The sequence below is a fragment of the Daphnia pulicaria genome, chromosome 1, assembly GCF_021234035.1.
Source record: "Daphnia pulicaria isolate SC F1-1A chromosome 1, SC_F0-13Bv2, whole genome shotgun sequence".
NCBI classification, from domain to species: domain Eukaryota; kingdom Metazoa; phylum Arthropoda; class Branchiopoda; order Diplostraca; family Daphniidae; genus Daphnia; species Daphnia pulicaria.
The window spans coordinates 7,324,953-7,343,943 of NC_060913.1; the positions used below are offsets into that span (position 1 = coordinate 7,324,953).

At 38.1% G+C, this 18,991-nt stretch overlaps 1 protein-coding gene and 3 long non-coding RNA genes across 5 annotated transcripts; 2 read left to right on the forward strand and 2 right to left on the reverse strand.

Annotated features, from left to right (window-relative positions):
* Positions 1 to 5,772: 5,772 nt before the first annotated feature.
* LOC124320607 lies at positions 5,773 to 6,400 on the reverse strand. Its single transcript, XR_006914001.1, has 3 exons — positions 6,261 to 6,400; positions 6,004 to 6,198; positions 5,773 to 5,931 (listed from the first exon to the last, which is right to left on the reverse strand). It is a non-coding gene; the product is annotated as an uncharacterized LOC124320607 (long non-coding RNA).
* Positions 6,401 to 6,688: 288 nt separating this feature from the next.
* Positions 6,689 to 7,356, forward strand: LOC124320603. The gene is made up of 4 exons (XM_046783454.1): positions 6,689 to 6,856; positions 6,927 to 6,970; positions 7,038 to 7,151; positions 7,231 to 7,356. Exons 1-4 carry the CDS (start codon positions 6,715 to 6,717, stop codon positions 7,273 to 7,275), a joined length of 345 nt encoding a protein of 114 aa, XP_046639410.1. The 5' UTR covers positions 6,689 to 6,714; the 3' UTR covers positions 7,276 to 7,356.
* Positions 7,357 to 7,806: 450 nt separating this feature from the next.
* On the reverse strand, positions 7,807 to 8,233 carry LOC124320604. The gene is made up of 3 exons (XR_006913998.1): positions 8,070 to 8,233; positions 7,961 to 7,999; positions 7,807 to 7,888 (listed from the first exon to the last, which is right to left on the reverse strand). It is a non-coding gene; the product is annotated as an uncharacterized LOC124320604 (long non-coding RNA).
* Positions 8,234 to 14,903: 6,670 nt separating this feature from the next.
* On the forward strand, positions 14,904 to 18,673 carry LOC124320606. 2 transcript variants are annotated; one of them, XR_006914000.1, is made up of 3 exons: positions 14,904 to 15,075; positions 18,206 to 18,303; positions 18,515 to 18,673. It is a non-coding gene; the product is annotated as an uncharacterized LOC124320606 (long non-coding RNA). The 2 variants fall into 2 exon arrangements; XR_006913999.1 differs by lacking the exon at positions 14,904 to 15,075 and adding an exon at positions 17,834 to 18,028.
* The last annotated feature ends 318 nt before the right edge of the window (positions 18,674 to 18,991 follow it).

Genomic DNA, 18,991 nt, shown 5'->3' on the forward strand with positions numbered 1-18,991 from the left:
CTTTTTTAAATTTCGATACATCTGGAAAAAAATGTTACGAGAAATTTATTTGTTGCGGGATTTTATTTATCCCAAATATCTTGGAATCATTCGCCGTTTTAAAAAAAGAAATGTTTAGTTGAAATAATTCCGCATTGATGATTATTTGGAGCACTGGACAAGAAATTTTGAAGCATCTGCTTCTTTACTTCTGATGTGTTTTTAATTGCTACTGTTGTCGGTGGCGAATCAACAGAGCCAGTTGAATAGGCTTCCAAAAAAAGCGGAACTCTGAAAAACAAAGTTCCACCTTTGGCTCAGTTTGGTCTCCGACGACGGCACCGCGGGGTTGAAATACGGAAAAATGGTCCCCCAAATTCTGGACGCTATTTAGGGGGGCTGCACACAGTGAAATGCGTTTACTGTAGCGAGAATCGCACATCGGATCAGAAGAGCAGCTGATGAAAGGGAAAAGAGACCCAGTTTGACCTGATTCTGGGCCATGGGCACCGGCCGTCTGAACACGTGCCCTTCAATGAAAGCAAAAGGGTTCATTCAGTTATTCCACTGTCTAGAAGCAAATTCAATGCGGATGCATGTATACAATAACTAGAGCAGCAAGGTCAGCTCCATCCATCGTCCACTCTCTCCGCCCATGGATGGGGACAACTCTCTTGTCTTTTTCAATCCCCCCTCACTCGGATACAATTCCACTCTCTCCTTCTGTACCAATTGCTCGCGCTTTCGTTTTTCTTTCGTTTTTAATTTTTATAAGGACACTTTTCATTTTCAATGGGATGCATCTGCTTGCTGACAGAGAGCTCGTGTGCTCTGAACAACAAGAGTTGGACACAAAAAAAATTCTCCGAAATATCTATGTCGATCTATGGTTTCTGATTTTGAATGACCGCGGAGGTCGAAATAATATATCTCCTCTAACAAACGAAAACTCTTTTTCATTGGCATTACAGTCATCAACCGAGCACACCTGGTCTATAAAACGGGAATTTTTTTTAGATTTTCACTTATTCTCACCTCTATGTGTAAACATTATGTTAGACATACGACCTATAGTTGCGTTTCATTATTTCTAAAATCAATTTTGACACGAAATATCCATGGTTGAGCATGTAGTGTTTAGTTTTCTAATAGGATAGGAATTTGGCCAAGTTATATAGCGTCATAATTTTCAATTACGTTTCACTACTACGAATAGAAATGTTTGTGAAACACTTAAGAATTCGTGGCATGTGCAATTGAGAAAAATCTGAATGCCATGTAAACAAAGAAAAACGCGGAATAAGGAAAAAAACATGTTTTTCATTCGCTTTCATTTTCCTGGTCAATTTTCCAATAATAAAACATGCACACTAAAAAAATTTACAAGGGCAGTAGATAGGGCCTGCATACTTGACTAAGAGCCAGACAACATATTAAACTATCTTCTCTCTGGCGATGACGTTTGCTGAAATTCGTAATGAAAAGAATGTTTTTTATTGGTTTTGCTTGCAAGAGAAACAAAGGGAAACCTTTTTCGACCGGAGGCGAGTCTTCTTAAAGCAGCCTAGCAGCCTAGCTAACACCGAGTTATCAGAATTTAGTCAAAGTTAATTAGACCAAAGGCCGCAATATTTATATTCTGAACAATGAACATCAACTCTTGTCCGGTATATTGTCACATTTGTGCTACCTTTTTAGCGACTTCTATACTCCTGCTGATATATCCTACGTTTTCAATTAGACTATTTCCCACTACCGTTTAGTTTCCCTAAACACGATAAATAAATTGTTATTTTGAAAATTATTGCACTTCATTGCTGATTAAGGAAAAAGCTGTGAAGAAAAGGTAATCTTTTCCTTTTGTTCATCTTGCTTCCTTCACCCCTTAACCTTTATATTTGGAGAATAAGCACAATGGTAGATCACCACGTGTCAAAATTCTTCAAACAAAGATTGATGGGGTGTCACATCAGCCAATGATACCGTACCGTAAAATGAAAAGTAAAACGCATCTATATATTATAACTTGACGTAAACTTCGTTGCGAGGTTGTTCATAACTCGAGTTGCTCCTGATACTAGAGGAGTGCATCCATTTGACGGAAAAATGATAAATATTGGTAGCTGACGTACAAAGTTAAAAGTTCATTTGAAAAAATTTGCCAATGATGAGGTGTCACTACCAAACAGAAGTAATTTCAAAATAATGGCGCTATTCGATTTGATCGATAGGTGATGTCGGCTAGACTTTGTTTGAAGGGTAGCCCTAGGCCCTCGACTGTTCCCGAGAATTGAACGAGACGAAAATTACGAATGAGTCGCGTTATTTTAACGACAGAGCATTAGATTCGATTTCTGCACGATGAACGTAATAATTACATAAATTTACTAGTGGGTTTGCTGAATTTGATATCAGTAAACTTGAACTATTTACTATAGCGATGAATCCGTAGTTGACGAGATTCACATACTCTTTACTCTTCTGAGGAGACAACAAAAATGTGGTTTTATTAAGGTTTTAGTAATAACAGGATGTTGTCAGGTTAGATTTTCTTATGAAACATTGCCGTGGCGCGCTAGCAGGAGTTCCTTCTGAATTCTGATTAGCACACTACCTGCAGTTCAAATGTTCCATAATCTACATCTCGTCAGACTAATTATAGTTCCCTCTATGATTACAGGAATTAGACAAAAATAAATACGGTCTGTTAAATGGAACTGCCAACTTTACATGATAACTGGAACTACACATTGGCAGTGTACATAAAAACTGCTGATGACGGCAGCAACACGGCGATATTAAGTTTATTCATCTAAAAAGTTATTTTGCGCTGTGTCTGATTGAAATCATATAAAAATGAAACCAAGTGGTTCAATTTGGTTTTAAGTTGCACAGACTGTTCGATTTAACTTCCTTTCGTCCGACGCCTTTCAAGGCAGCCTTTTTAAAACTCTTCGTTAACTATTGAAAAGAATCAAGACGAAATCGACAAAATTACAAGAACATTTTCAAAGCTATTTATCGATGGTAAATTAGCGATCGAATTCAACAGTCATTTTAGTGATGAAACTCGTGTGTAAAGTTGGGTTCATAATAAAAAGTAAAATTTCAATCGAACGCATCCCGCATAAATTCGTTACTAATGGGAAGAAAGGCTTTCTTTTATTTGAGCCGAAGTATACATTAGTATACCTCGCTAAAATTGTAATGTTGATGCCACTTCTTTGATTGAATAACAAATTACTCAACAACTAGCGGACTTATGTCTCAACATAGAAAATAAACGATCAAATAGCTGTGATTACAACTGATCTTGTTTTGCTTTGTGACTGCTCATTCTGACACCACAAGTTGACATGTTCCATCAAAGCAGTAGCAGCTCGTAAAGTTTCCACAGTTTGGTGATTCAACTATTTTAATTCTGGTGAAATTAAATATCAAATAAAAGTTAAATATGCGAATGAGATGTTTGAATTATTTTCGTGAAATGCTCTCATTGATAAGTAGAATTAGATAAGATTCTTTCGTTATGCGTGTTTTAAATGCAGTCGTTTAAAGATGCCACGACATCTGGCATTGTGTATGTAAAATGCTATGTATTCCAATACTTCTAGGTTACTAGATGGCGTTTATTTTACTAGCGGGAAATTTTGAATCTGCTTATTTTTACATTCCCATTTTGTGACGAACTTTTGTGTCATATTTCATTCTGCTGATTTGTTTATAATTTCCATCACTTAAATTATCATGTTTCTCTTATCTTTAGAAGAATCAGGACTGTCAAGGTGAAGGTCGTTATAACCCTGGTGATGAAATTACCTGAATTGAAATCATAGTTTTTTTTTGTTTAAGACTGAAAAATTTTAAAGGGGATAAAATAGATTTCAAAAATGGGGACTCAATATTTTTGGCCAAGGAGCCTGAAAATTTCGGAATGTTTCAAGAGAGAAAACCACTTTTTGGATTGATCGAGATTTTTGTCAGCCAACAGAGTGGTCAAAGGTCTAAATTATTTAATGAAATGTTAAGGCCAGATTGACGTCATTATTCAATGAAATCGTCCTTGATCGTTTAAAATTTCAAATGTCAGTGAAACTGGTTACTTGACATTGTGTGTGAACAGCAACATCGTTGTCTGTTTTTTTTTTCTTTTTTGCTGTGCTTGATGAGATGAGATATAAAGTTATTAATTTCAACGTGAGGCTTTTGCTGATAAGAATCTTTGGTATTGATCTTTTCTATAGCACCTGGTAGCTTCGTTCCGACGTCCTTTCCACTGTCGCACGAAAATCAAAGTTGACTCTTGCTGTCGGTACATCTGTCCGGCGTACGGTATTTAATAAAGAACACAAATTTCATTTAACCCTCGTATAAATTTAAACTACGTTACAAATTGTCCAAATTTTTCCTTATCTTTAAATTTGTAACGACTACGAGGTAGCTCTTTAATTTTAAATGGAATTTCTTTAGGGGAAAATACACCAATAACAGAGGTTAGATAGGGGGAAATGTCACCCTCCCAAAAAAAATGACGCTTCATCGATACGTTTTTGCATGTTGACCTACTCTTTGATTTCCCCCTTTTTTCTAAAATACCATTAAAAATCCTCGAGTTGAAGAAATGAATGGGAGATCTTTCTTGGCGCCCCCTTCTCTTGTATTGTGCGTACTACTCCGATCCAATCCATGAAAAGGGTCTTACTATATCGACATGCTGCTGTGTGTGTGTGTATTGCCCCGGTTCATCCTCATCTCCTTACGTGCGGTCAATAGAATACGAGGAATCTCTTGGCCAGCACACATCTTTTATTTGAAAATAAAAGAGAATAGCAACAGGGAGACCTGGGGGTTGTCGATAGAAAAAGTTACCTAGACGTGAACACATACCTGCACTGTACATACAGTCACCGTCGGAAGTTTTTTTTTCTTTCCCACAGACACTCACATGTACACTCTAACCTTTTTTCTCCTACTTTCTGCCTACTTTTGGCTACTTTGTGGTAGCGAAATGAACATATCTACTTTTTGGTAGTCGTTGCTACCTTTTGGAAGTAACGTCTACCTTTTTGAAAAAGTAGTGAAAAAGTAGGGAAAAGTAGTGTATCTACTATTTGTCTACTTTTCGGAAAATTCCTAAAAAGTAGACAAATGGTAGGAGAATAACGACTACTTCTATCCTACCTTTATCACTACTTTATTAATACCATTAGGTAGGACTTCCTACTTTTATTTTAATAAATCGATACAAATAAATCGATTGACGAATCAATTATTTTAAAATATATAAATAAAGAAATAGAAATTCTTTTCTTGTTTAAAAAAAGCAGACAAGCTTTTAATGTATTTCAATTGGTAAATAGGAAACACAACTTGGTTAGTTATAACACATAGGACGTCTAACAAATTGAGTGTAAGTAACAGAACGAGTTAAATGTTAAACACAATACACTCACTCTTAAAATGTTATCGCGAAAAGGTTTCTGTTGATAACATAGAAAGATAGCATAATACATATTATGCAGATCCAAATCCCGCTCTTAGCTGGACATGTAAGTCGGCAACACTAGGCCTTATCTTCCCTGGGTGAACATGAAAAATGAATGAGTCGAAAAAATAAAAAAATGTTGATAAGAGAGACGGATATTGAATCCTAAACATGTGGAACGACGCATATAGAGTCTTGAAAGCGTCAATGGAATTGTGCCCAGCTTCGATGACTTCTCCTTCGCAGACTACAGAAAAAAAATGAAATGAAATGTTAGCATGTATGTTAATTATTTGGATTCATATAAATAACACAAATTACTTACACGGAGATAAAAGTGAAGTAGAAGTAGTCTGCTGAAGTAGATGACAAGCCAAAAACTTTGTACGATACTCTGTAGTTGAGTGAGCAATGTGATACAGCCTGTATTGCAAATCAAGTTGGGGACTTTCACGTTGAGTCTGTAACTGAAAATATAAATGAAATGTTAGCATGTATGTTAATTATTTGGATTCATAAAAATAACACAAATTACTTACACGGAGAGAAAAGTGAAGTAGAAGTAGTCTGCTGAAGTAGATGACAAGCCAAAAACTTTGTACGATACTCTGTAGTTGAGTGAGCAATGTGATACAGCCTGTATTGCAAATCAAGTTGGAAACAGTTGGCAGTTGAGCGTTTGATCCTATTAATATATAGAGTGCACTTCATACAGTTCCTGTGCAGTGTGTGCTCTGTGAAATAAAGTAACAGAGTAAGCCTTGGTATACAATTTAGACAAACTTCAATTTCTCACCTCATTGATGAATAAATTAGATCATAAACGTGAAGTACGACCATAACCGAGAAATAGAGGCCAAAAAAGTAAAATACTGTCTATATGAATAGCAATTTTCTATCTAAAGTTTGACGAGCCGGGACCATGCTGGTTTAACTATTGTCAATCAGACGACGCTTTGAATCAAATGAGGCATAGGCAATTTTCGCTCGATTTAACCATAAACACAACACCAATGATTTTTCTTGTAAAATAATAATTTTATTTCAAAAAGTTAATGACTATCAAGAATTTCGAGACACGAATATTGTAACATTATTTAAAAAATATATGAATTCATGAAATCTTGTTGGCAAAAATCTCCATAATTAATCTTCAGCCCACTCCATCTTAGAAATTTTTACAAGTCCAAGAAAAGTCCTACTATAGACCTCTTGCACAAAGCGGATAGCAGGATTCTTGTAGTCCGACAATGCTGCAATCCGCCATCTTAATAAAACCACACCCTTTTTTTACATGGGCTCTTATGGAAGTATTTTTTCCAAGTGCTTTTTCTCTTAGCTGGATTACAACTTCGACCAAAGAAAAATATACAAAAATACTACATCATTCAGGTAATCCGTAGCATATAAGTTTTCCACTATTGAAGTAGTGGAAGTCATATTAATTAAATGTTTTGTACAGGGCATATAGGCATTGTTTACATATGTAGGACCCAAACATGTATAGTATACTTATAATTTTTAACATTTTCCCACTGAAACACTTGGTAATTGATTTTTCCTTATTATTTAGATTGTCATGTGTGACGAGGTATTGGTGGAAAATGCTATAATCCAATTATTCGACCTCTCCAACTATTCTGATAGTTTGCCAACCGAGGCAAAAGAACGCTATCTTTCGAAGTTGGTAATTTAAAACGTAATTTATACTTTCTGTAAAATTTTCCCCTGTACTTGCTTATGTGATGTATTTTTATGTTTTACAGACAAGCATCTTATGCCAGAATGATCGGTCAAATTTCCCAATGTGAATTTGCTGCCACAAAATCCTTGAGGTGCTGTGAAATGACCACTGCAGAGCATTAACACTATATGATGACCTTTACAACCAGATTGAAGAAGGAATTGTGTCAGCTCAGAAATACATTGAAGCAACCAAGAAGGAGTTGCAAGAAGCAAGACAGATTTGTAGGAATAAAATGGAATATGATGCTTTGGCTGCCATTATTCAAACACAGCCTGATCGAAATATCACCCAAGAGAAATTATCTCTATTGCGACAGGTACTGGAAGCCTCAGAATGTGAATGTCAGAAATTGGAAGCTAGATTAAAACAAAGACGCAAACAATTTCACTTAGACTCATTTCAACTATCCAAGGAATACAGCAACTTCTCAACGATGATGAAGCATCCTAATTGTTTATTTAATATGCATCCATATTCTCTATTTTTAAATAATAATGCTAACAAATACAAATCATTTGAAACACAAAAAATCTGTGTATGAATAAACTATCCAAACAATACATATCCGACAAGGAATGCCACAGAAGAATGCTTTAAAAAACACCACCAGTTCTTCTTTAGAGGTCGAATAGATGGATTACAGCATTTTCCACCAATACCTCGTCACACATGACAATCTAAATAATAAGGAAAAATCAATTACCAAGTTTTTCAGTGGGAAAATGTTAAAAATTATAAGTAAACTAGACATGTTTGGGTCCTACATATGTAAACAATGCCCATATGCCCTGTACAAAACATTTAATTAGTATGACTTCCACTACTTCAATAGTGGAAAACTTAGATGCTACTGATTACCTGAATGATGTAGTATTTTTGTATATTTTTCTTTGGTCGAAGTTGTAATCCAGCTAAGAGAAAAAGCACTTGGAAAAAATACTTCCATAAGAGCCCATGTAAAAAAAGGGTGTGGTTTTATTAAGATGGCGGATTGCAGCATTGTCGGACTACAAGAATCCTGCTATCCGCTTTGTGCAAGAGGTCTATTGTCTACCATAATCGAATGCTACTATTTGCCTACCAAAAGGTAGGTGAATGGTAGATCATCTACTTTTCTTCTACTATTTCAAAGTAGAATGAAATCCCTACTTTTTTCCTACTTTTCCGCCTCTACCATAAAAAGTAGGAAGAAAGTAGGAGAAAAAAGGTTAGAGTGTAAGGAGGAGGGATTCAGCCCTAGAAAATGTTTTTGCTTATTTTTTCGACCCCCTTTTTCCCTCATCGAAAAACCTTTAGGGGTAGTGATAACAAAAAGCGTAACGCATTGCAATATTATGTGGCCGATCGACTCGCAGGATATTCGGCAAAAAATACTGAAAAAAAAAGATATTGTGCTGGTACTGATGGATATTGAGGATGGAACTACAACAAGTTGATGCCCATCGATAGGATCACAAAAAAGAAAAGTTGAGGAAACGAAGGGTGGGCCGCTTTGTGATGCAGTCCGGAGAGGGAGGAGTGAAAAAACTATTACCCGCGACATCCATCGACAACACTTTCGAGTTCTGCATAGTTTGGCTAACTGTTATTTCTTCCTCCCCCACAAAAAAACATACTGGAACAGAACCTAAGAAAAATAAATGATCTTTCGTATATACAAGAGCAGCGCACCCGTTGGCTGTTGAACTGACGGGGACAAGGAAGAAATGGTGGTGGTCGATGGGGGGAAAAAACTATGGGTTCTGCTGGAAGATGCGCAACTTTGTTGCTGGAACAAACAAAAATGGGAAAGGCGAATGTCTGCCTGACAGAGATGAGCCCTAATGTCTTTTTTTGTGTGGGATATGGGGGTTGTGGGTCAGTATATTTATTTGCCCTATTATTTTTTAGTGAAGAGGAAAAGGGAAGAAAAGAAATGTTGTCATTCCTTTCCGCTCTCGAGACGTTCGAGACTGGGCATTCCTTCCGTTATTTCAGTCTATAACATTTCCCTTTTTGGCTTATGTTGTTGTCAGATGCTGAATCAACATGTATCCAGTTGAGGATGTGGTCCGGTTCCTTTTGGTTTCAATGATCCCAATTCAATGGATTTTTTTTTTCATCCGGTTGCCCGGAACCACCAAAAAACAAACAGAAAACGGGAAGAATGAAAAATAAATATTGAGAATGGAGAAGACGAGGGAGAATGTTGTGGGTAACCGGAGAAGATGTGGACGAAACACCAGAGAAAACAGAATCAGAAAAAAGGACCATAGGAAAAAAAGACGAGGGGCTCTGATTCTTGCTGGAAGAGTTCCGACGTCTCGGCAGCCTCGCAGAAAAGTTTATTTATGAAAAGAAACTCAACTTTCTTTTTTGGCATGGTGTATGAATGTGTGATGTATACACACACATGGACTTATGCCCTGCGCTTTGTGTAGCCTACTGGTCTATACATAAATACATTTCCGCGTCATGGTTATTCTATGACGTTCCTTCTCCCGATCCTTGGACCATCAGCAGCACAGACTCCTTCACATCTTTTTGGATTCCCTCTACTTTTTTCCTTTCCTTTTCTTATTATTTGTGTGTGCGGTATATTATTTTCGCCATGGCCAGACTAGTGGCCGCCGCCGTCTCTATATGCGCTACCCCGTTCCTCTTCCGTCTACCCCATTCATCTCCGTCCCTTTTCTTCCATTTCGTTATTTTTCTTCTAATTCAAAAGGGAAGCGAAACCGACAATCTTCTTTTGTGTTACGACGATCACACGAAAGAGCAGAAGAAGAAAAAAAGATGAAGTAGAGGAGGCCCAGCTCCAGTAGATGGATGGAGACTTCTTAGTATATATGGTATAGGTGCTGGCGTCTTTTTCATGAGCACCAAACATTTTTGCAAATCTTTTCCATCCAGCGGAGCACATTCATCATCATCGGGTAGGGGGGCTGAAGGGCCACAGGATTTGTCGCATCCTCCTTACAGTTCGGCAGAAAAACACGACGGAATTCCCCTCAGAAATTATGATTTTTTTCTGTTCCCACTTGTAAATGGTCCGACTACTCGTTCGGATACTCCGAGTCTTTCATGACATTCACACGACATCTGAGCGTAAACCGTTGGGGTATCAACGAATTCAATATCGTCGTCAGTTTTCTCCGAATTCCTTGGCAACAGGTTTTTTTCCAACTCTCTCCGCTGTTTTCTAATCAGAATTTTAATAAAAGAATTATTTCCATTAATAATTTTAACGTTGTGTTACAGAACAGGCAAACATTTTTTGAACAAATTTGTTTGTTGGTCTATGCGTTTTTTTATTGCCATCCAGTAGCAAGTGTTCTGATGATACTTGTGTTACTTAGTCGAGGGAAAGCGCAGCAAGATTTACGACCGTGTTTGCGCTGTGTGATGGTGTTGGTAATAACGGCACTGGTTCTGTTCTTTTTCCTTTTTCCATTGCAGTGGGTCCTCCTCTTTTTAGTTTGTTGTCTTCGCTGTTTCACGTAACACGCAATATGCGCAAGGTTGTAGCGGCTCAGTGTAAAGCGATCCAAATCAACACATTTCAGCACGCCACGTAGGGTGCTGCAATGTTCATAATGAAAAGTAAAATTTCTCGTCATAGACTGCAATATAGATGTAGTATAAGATGTCCATTTAACTATCTGCCCATTTATCAAGAAGCAAACTTGGTTTTCCCTTATTTTTCTCCAATGTGGTGATTAACTGATTATCTGTCATCCCTACACTAATAGCTAATACTCAAAAAAATAATCGTTGATTTTTTATTACGAGCTGCACGTATCGCATTTTGTAAGTCTCAGAGAATCGGTTTCTTCCGTATTCGTCCACGAATATTTAGACGATATAAAGGTTTCAGACGTAATCTATTTGTTACCGTTTCTTTAATTACGTTTAAATATTTACAAGGGAATTTACATTCATTCCATAAGGCACTTTCGCACCTACTCACTCGTTCACCTTGAAAATCGAGTCGTTTAGTAGGCCTACTTGCAATGCGTTGCCAGTCCATGCATCAACGTACGACATCGCTTTCAATTGGAGATAATCATATCGTCTGATATGAAGGGAGTGAAGATACTGTAGTTGGAAAGCATATAACTATCAATAATTTATAGTAAACCAATATAAGATACGAAAAGCATAACGGCATACTAAAGCCTAATTTATTATATCAATCCATCGTACATCTAACTTGGCTTCAACTGTTCCAGGCCATTAATTAGACTGAAAAAATGTTCTTCGTGAATAAATGAATTTCTCACGCGCGCCAGACAGACAGCCAGACACGCGAATAAAATGGAGGAGTAAAATATCAAATAGATCGTTGGCTCTCTCCTACTCACCTGCCCACAATTTCATCTATAGCCTATGGGAGCCAAGGGGCGTAGTCCCTGGTAGCGCATGTGATATGGTGTGCCATTCCAAATCAAACACCCGACAGCTCAGCTCCAGCAAAACTGGTTGTTTATATCACGTGGAAAATGACCACTTGAGCTGAGCAGTGGCTCTCATACTGACGTCCAGCACCCTCACCACCACGCTCGCCATTGTGCATCACAGCTGGCCAAAAGCTAAAAAGAAAAAAAAAGGTCAAAAAGTCTTTAGTATGAAGGCCCTAGCCCGCCGGTGATTTTTCATCAATTTCGCCACCGACATGTCCGTGTCATGTACATTATACACACCGGTGCGGGGGCTATACGTAATATAGTATATACATCTATTTCCTGTCGTACATAAACGTTAATAAAACTATAGACGTCTACCCACGCCCCAAATCTTATTATATTATATCTGTAAATAGACTTTGTTTTCGGTTATTTGATCGGAGCCTAGTATATCTAGATGCGCCAACAGCATATCATAACAAGACACACGACGCTCTCCAGTGCGTACGTGTGTATGTGTGTGTGCACAGAATTGCCCGAAATTACACGAATGTTGGTAGAGCCCAATTGAGACTGACGACCCCTTAATAACTCGACGCCGTCACGCTATATATAGTGCATATATACTACATGTATACTGTGTGTACACACATAACATTTCAGAGAGCGATGGCATCGCGTGGGCAGGGCCGGCTCATCACATCATTCACGAGTCACTGTCGACTCATCGCCGTTGTTGCTATTATATTCTCCTTTGATGAATTCGGATGAATTTGATACGTTATATACCGAATGATTATTACACACAGCTATCTAGAACCGGAACATTTGCCGGACGGGATATTATTATACCCAGCTACAGTATGTACAGTATGTGGGTGTGTGTCTACTTACTTGACAAATGATTAGACGCAGATGGAGTCTCGGAGTAGTTGGCGGAAAAGTTTTCCTAGAAAAAAAAATAAAGGGGGAAATAAAATTGTGGAAATTTCTCGTCAAACTAACAACTCGGTGTTGACAACTTGACATACTAGATAGCGGACCGTTGGCCCGTCTCACGCCGATACTTTTTTGGGATAAAATAAAATCATTTTCTTTCGGTTCCTTATATATTCCTTGTGTCTATGGCCAAACCACTGCTCCGATTGGTTGACACCAGTCCCGATCAATACGGCCCCGGGAATTTGTATATTTATATTCCCCGTTGAAACAGACCCAGCTGTTTTTTTTTTGTTACGCAACCAAACTGTCCCGAAACTATGTCGTTAAGAGTGCAAAGCTTTAGGTACATAATATAAAGGGCTCTCTACTATAATAACATTCCCAAGGTTGCTGAAAATAGACAAAGAGGAGAAGCGACTGACCGCGTGAGGGCTTTGAACTCACACCTTCATCACCACATCATTTTAAATATTTATCTTTCGGGAATAAAAATAAAAAGGAAGAATTTGATTCGTTCCATCCCGACAAAATTAATGTTACCTGATTGGCTGATTGCATAATGTAATGTGAATATAACGTACGGGATATTTCCAACTGTCATTATCTAATCATTCTTTTCACTTTTATTATTATATTCTGGGTCTTACCAAAGAGAGAAGGGAAATTCGTTTCTCCTTGTCCCGAATTGATATTGTGCACGAAACACACAATTTTTGGCGGATAGCGGATGGCGAAAGACTTATGTAGACGCGGGAGCGGCCTGCTGATGTCGTGCAAACCCTTTTTTTATTTTAAATTCCCATGAGCGACTGTGTGTATAGAATCCAACATGTCTAATTTAATCCCCCCACTCCAACTTTCTGCTGTGATCATCACTTATAACAGCCTAAACCTTAATGGCTTTGCTTTCATCATTCACGCTGTGTATAATAGCTGCTGGCGGTTTTCATTAGGGCCATAGAACACTTCCCTACACCCCCTACACGATTAAGGCGTGATCAAGTGAAATTCACGGTAATGCTGATGACAAATGTCGTTGCCAAATTTATTGGCAGATCTGTTTGGGGCAAAAATAAAATAATCGATCGGATATTTCCGCGCTGGCGATTAAAATCCCATCAGTGGATTCCCGCGATGTGACGTCAGAGCCGACCAGCTGTTTCAATGTCTGAAATCCCGGCAGCAGTTCTTTTCTTTAATTTTGTTTTGTTTGTGTTATCGTGTTTCCCGGTGGCGTTCGTGCACCACCACCGGTTGTTTCGCCGGTTATAATACATAGGGGAAAACCTCGGCGAGTCCCGCGCGTGATGCGGTAGCAACAGCGAACAAAAAAAAAGGCCCCAGACAAGCAGTCGCCAATTAAATTCAATTCGCCTTTTGTTTCTTGCGTGTAGATATAAAACTGGCAGCCGTCAGGCATTTTGCACAGAAGCTTCCAGTCAGCCGCCAAAAGAAACCAAACACGAGCGGTACCACGGCGTGATATTAATGTTATGCATCAAAGGGAACTACCCCCCGGCGTTCCTGGAAATTTCCTTTTGCTATATAACATTCTTTGATTTCAAACTTCTTTTTTGTTTGTTTTGTTTTTTCGAATTTCCCGCGAAATTACGAAATACCAATAACTGCAATTTGGGTAGAGACCGGGTAAATGTTGAGCAATTTAATAATCAGATCGATTTCAGCAGCATCGACTGATGGTGCAGTCGGCTATAAGTCTATAACTAATGGGACCCTTCAGCTCTTTTATCCAACATCAATCTCGTGTAAAAATCCCTTTTTTCTTTCTTTCTTTTCTGATGGCCGTTGCGAAGGAGAGAGATTCACGATAGGTCACGTACGCATCGTCTGCTGTAATGTGCATCAGTCACGAAAAGAAGAAGAATGGCAGTTGCAGCAGCGCGGTGGAATTCAACCGAAATCAAAGAAATCAGAACGAAGCCGTCACAGTGCCGTCACCATTTGGATTGATCGGTTAAACGTACCATGACCCACTTTCGCAACAAACAATTACACACACACACACAAGCTAGTAGCTTACCATTCAAAAAAGAAAAAAGAAAATTTGTAAATTACTTATAGGGGGGCTGTGTGGTCTGTGCGGACACGATCGATGTGAAAATAACGAAATCGTAATCAACTATATCTATCATCTATCTATATATTAACTGAATAAGTCTCTCAATCCTTCAAATCTCTCTTAACACCTATTTGTTTTCGTTTGCTTCCCTTCGTAAAAGCGGAGAGAGCAATCTGCTTCTACAAATAGGTTTTTTTTGAAGGGTCGCGCCATAAAAAATGTTGGATTAGCTTGAAATGTTGGCCACCAGGTGGCTGGTTTTGTTTACTTGGTCCTGTCGTCTGTGATGGTTTCTGTTTTAAAATTTTTTTATTCTTATCTGTTTCTAGGAATATGGAACCAAATAGTTAGGGATTTGAAATGTGTTTGTGAATTTGAATAAAAGTGTTGGGATTGAAAGAATGAGTCGCGAAAACCGCAAGGATAAACCGACTGCCAGATTTTGTTTGCAAACCAGGTTGGTTCAAAGTTTTCAGTTTCCCATGATACTAATTTGTAGTCTATAGCCTACTGTTTACATGGTTTGGGCTTTATTTATTTGTATGCAGTTCCAAAATAGTGCATGATTTAGTATCTGCTCTTTTTTACCCAAAAAATTTAGCAGTTTTCCATTGCACATTGAAACCATCGAAAAGGTTATGCTTGTGAAATTCTGGCATTTAGAAAGAAACCACGGTTAATGTTGAGTAGAGTATTCTTTATTGCAGGCCATTCACATCAATCTGTGACGGTAAGAAAGATTTACAAGAATATTGTAATGAAAACAATGGTTGGTTGGTAATCTTTTCTTTAGTAAATGGTGGCCCTGAAAAGGGCCGATTGGTAAGTCAAAACTCAAAAGGGACTTTAAAAGTCGCTTAGGCACGTTCACCACGAATACGGAGAGCTAGCTGGATGACTTTTGGCATGATGGTGACTCGCTTATTGGCGTGGATGGCGCACAAGTTGGTGTCTGCCTCGCTGGCCTCCTGCAGGGCCATGACGGCCAAACTCTGGAAACGCAAGTCGGTCTTGAATTCCTGGGCGATTATCGGGGAAATTATCGTGGGGTAAATGGACTGGTGTTTTGGTTGTTGTTTCGTCTAAGTGGCACCAGGCGAGAGATTTCGAATCTTTGTGTGAATGTCATTAGCGTCGTGCTGATTTGCGAAATAGGTCGTCGTCTTGCACATTTTGGGTGTTATTTTTTCGCAGAAAGCAAAAAGAATCTGTTGGTCTAGTTGAAATTAGAGAGTTTTTGGCGGGCATTTCAAACGCCGCTGTCAAAAAAATCAATAAGAAATGGGGGCCATCACTAGTTGTTAATTGTCTATGATTGACGATGATTTACTCTTCCACTCGGCCGGCAATTTAGCCAGTCGAGGCCGTTTCGGCGGCGGGATCAAAGCCACTACAGCCGCTTTGGCCGTCCCCATCAGATATTTCACGCGGAGAAACGATGGCCGCCATTTTGCTGACTACGCTTATTACGTCAGTATTTGGATATTTTCCGTGAATGAAGTATCTTGCCATGAATTCACGATGAACGGAGAGGATCGAGTCTTTGGATGTCCAACCTTCACGACATATTTGATGGCACGGAGGAAGCCCGTTTGCCGTAGTATAAAGATTCAAGAGAAACCGAGAGAAACTGAAATTTTTAGCCTAGTCCCTTGATTAAAGAGATTAATGGAACGGATAAATGTAATACCCATCCGTGAACTTAAGATTTTATGACGCAATGCATCGATAATTGATGTCTCAATACTTATTTTTTCGACGGTTTAACAGTTATACCGCTAATTGGGTAGTATTAAAAACCACATCATCTTGAAGATAGGCTATTCTTAAATATTATTGATTAGTTTTAATTTATTAAGAGTTATCAAGGCTATCTTCTGAAAATCGAAATGATGCCACAATTCCTTCTAATAGGTTATGAGTGGGGTTAATTTCATATTGCATTTCCTTAGCTAGAGCATTGGTAATGAGCTGAATCATTAATAATGTAAAATTATATTTCACAAGGATATAAATATTATCTTTTTCCAACTCTAGCTGGCATTCTTACTTCAGTGGAAAGAATTGCCGTATGCTAACAACTGCAGGTATCGCCGTTGCGTTCAATATGACTGATTGACTGACAAAATCTATCAGGGATTCAAAGACATCCGAACCATCAAAAGAAACAAATTACAAGTTCTCTCAGTTCTTACCGCCCCATGTCCAGTTGTCCGGCATTGTTCGTTATTAAAAAATTAAATTTCCCGACTGATGAAAATGATATTAAGTTCCAAGTTGAATAATGCCCGGTATGTGCACCTAAGGCCTTGAGCGTGTGGACGGTGGTACATGTAACATTTTGCAATTTTGACTGATTGAGTGATTGGGTCGCAGACTAGTATTATTGCATTAAACGCTTGACGTATTGTAATCATTTGTGAAAGAATTAAAGAACTGTAAGCCATATAATAGGTTCCACTACAGTTCGAATCATGAATTTTAATTCCTTATATCGAACTGAATCAATCGTGGATTTAATCAATGTAATCTTACCATCAAGATCACGTATCAAACTTAATTTATATTCTGGTATTACACCCCAGTTTATTAGAGATAATAGGAAAGAACCCGGTTCTGTTCTTCCAAATTCATTCGATTGAATATAATCGAAGAATGTGAAGAATTTTCCTTAGAGTTTCAATCATTAACTTGTTAATTAAAATAGATATCTTATCTCCATAGTCCATGCGACTAACTAAACATCAGAGAGTGCGCCCAAACACAATATAAACGCTGTTATGATGTACTTGTAAATGAAAACTGAAATAGCTCCAAATAGATCCCTTCACCTGCTAATGCAGAAAAAAGTTCATTTTTAGAAATTATTAACTATCACCTAACATTAGTGTTTCAAATGAAAATATCAATTAAATTGTTGCGAATAAAACTAAGGGTAGAAATGACGAAGTGAATGATATATAATTTTTTCAGTAAACAATTGGAAATTAAAGCCAATTAATCTCACCTGCAATGTTCATCTCTTGATTAAAATCAACGTTCACTAATGTGAAGATGAATTGAGCATTGGCAACATCCCCTCCTCTTGACTTTTTGAGCGGTTTGGATTTAGGGGGTGGAGGAGTCGATTTTTAATAGTTACTATCGATATCTTAAGTCTATCTAATTAGAATATTAGTGTCGTCTGCTCTCGTTGTACCACAGTTTCGAGATAAGAGACGAGCTTAGTAAGTAAGTGTGTTAGTGAGTGAAGTTTATTAAGACAGAATCGGAACGATAATTTTTTTGGAAACGTACATGTCTGCACGAGAAATAGCACAACTATTAAAATTTCAAAAACGTGATGGTCGTGTAAACTCTGGTGTCGTGGCTCTCCACACTCTCCAGTCTCCATGCATGCTGTTTGGCGGGTATATCTTAGAATAGAGATAGAATGGCTGTGGGAGCTTAGATAGAAGACTTAAACCTGTTCCACATCTGTAAAATGTTAGTTTCTGACTATAGTAGTTATTCTATCATGTCAGCTCCCCCCCGTGGATGCATGGCAGTTAGTTTGCAAGATGTAACTAACCTTCTCCTTTGTGCAGATTTCAGGCCTGAACCAGTCATCATTACAACACGATATGCAAGTTTTGCTTCTGCTGTCATTGATCTACCATCAGCAACATACTCAGTCATCGCTTGGGTAATGATTTGTGTCACTTGTTTTCCTACAACCTGTTTGATATTTGAATAATGCATGACTTGCCCAAATACAGTGAACCATTACATTCCATTACATGGAAACCTTTAATTCTCCTGTATATTAACTATTAGGGTTCACCCACTGTCTCATTTTCAATTTTTTGTTGTTTTTGTCAATATTTTTCGTAACCCATTTCTTACTTGTGATTTAGATAAACAGCATCCAGACATCCAGCTTGATTAGAAAAACTCAGTCCTTGTGTACACCCATGTGAGTGTGGGGGTATTCACGAGGACGCCCTTTTTCCGTCATTCAACTTTTCTGCAGGATGGAGCACTTATGGATGCCTGACTGTTTTTTCCCAGGCATAAAGGTAGGACAAACTGATCTCATATTCTTCTTTTTTGACTATTGGTAGCGTCAATCGTGACGTAATACGAAGTACGATTATTCCAGAGCTTTGCCGTTGACTTGAACTGTTCTCTTTAAGCCATTTTTGTTGACTCAGTTAATTTAAAATAACTCATTCGGAGGACGACTGCAGATCAGGCTTGTTTTGTTTTGTACCTCACAACTTTGTGGGTAAACAATCATGAATATTTGAATTTTGAAACACTTTGAATAAAGTGCAGCAACATTTTACGACCGAGAGGGACCTGCACTGGCAGCCGACACTTCCTCGTTTTAT

Coding starts and splice junctions, on each gene's coding strand:
- LOC124320603 (XM_046783454.1), top strand. CDS start 6,715: ATGCTGCAATCCGCCATCTTAATAAAACCACACCCTTTTTTTACATGG. Junction 6,857..6,926: donor AAAAATACTACATCATTCAG/GTAATCCGTAGC, acceptor TGTTTTGTACAG/GGCATATAGGCATTGTTTAC. Junction 7,152..7,230: donor AACGCTATCTTTCGAAGTTG/GTAATTTAAAAC, acceptor TATGTTTTACAG/ACAAGCATCTTATGCCAGAA.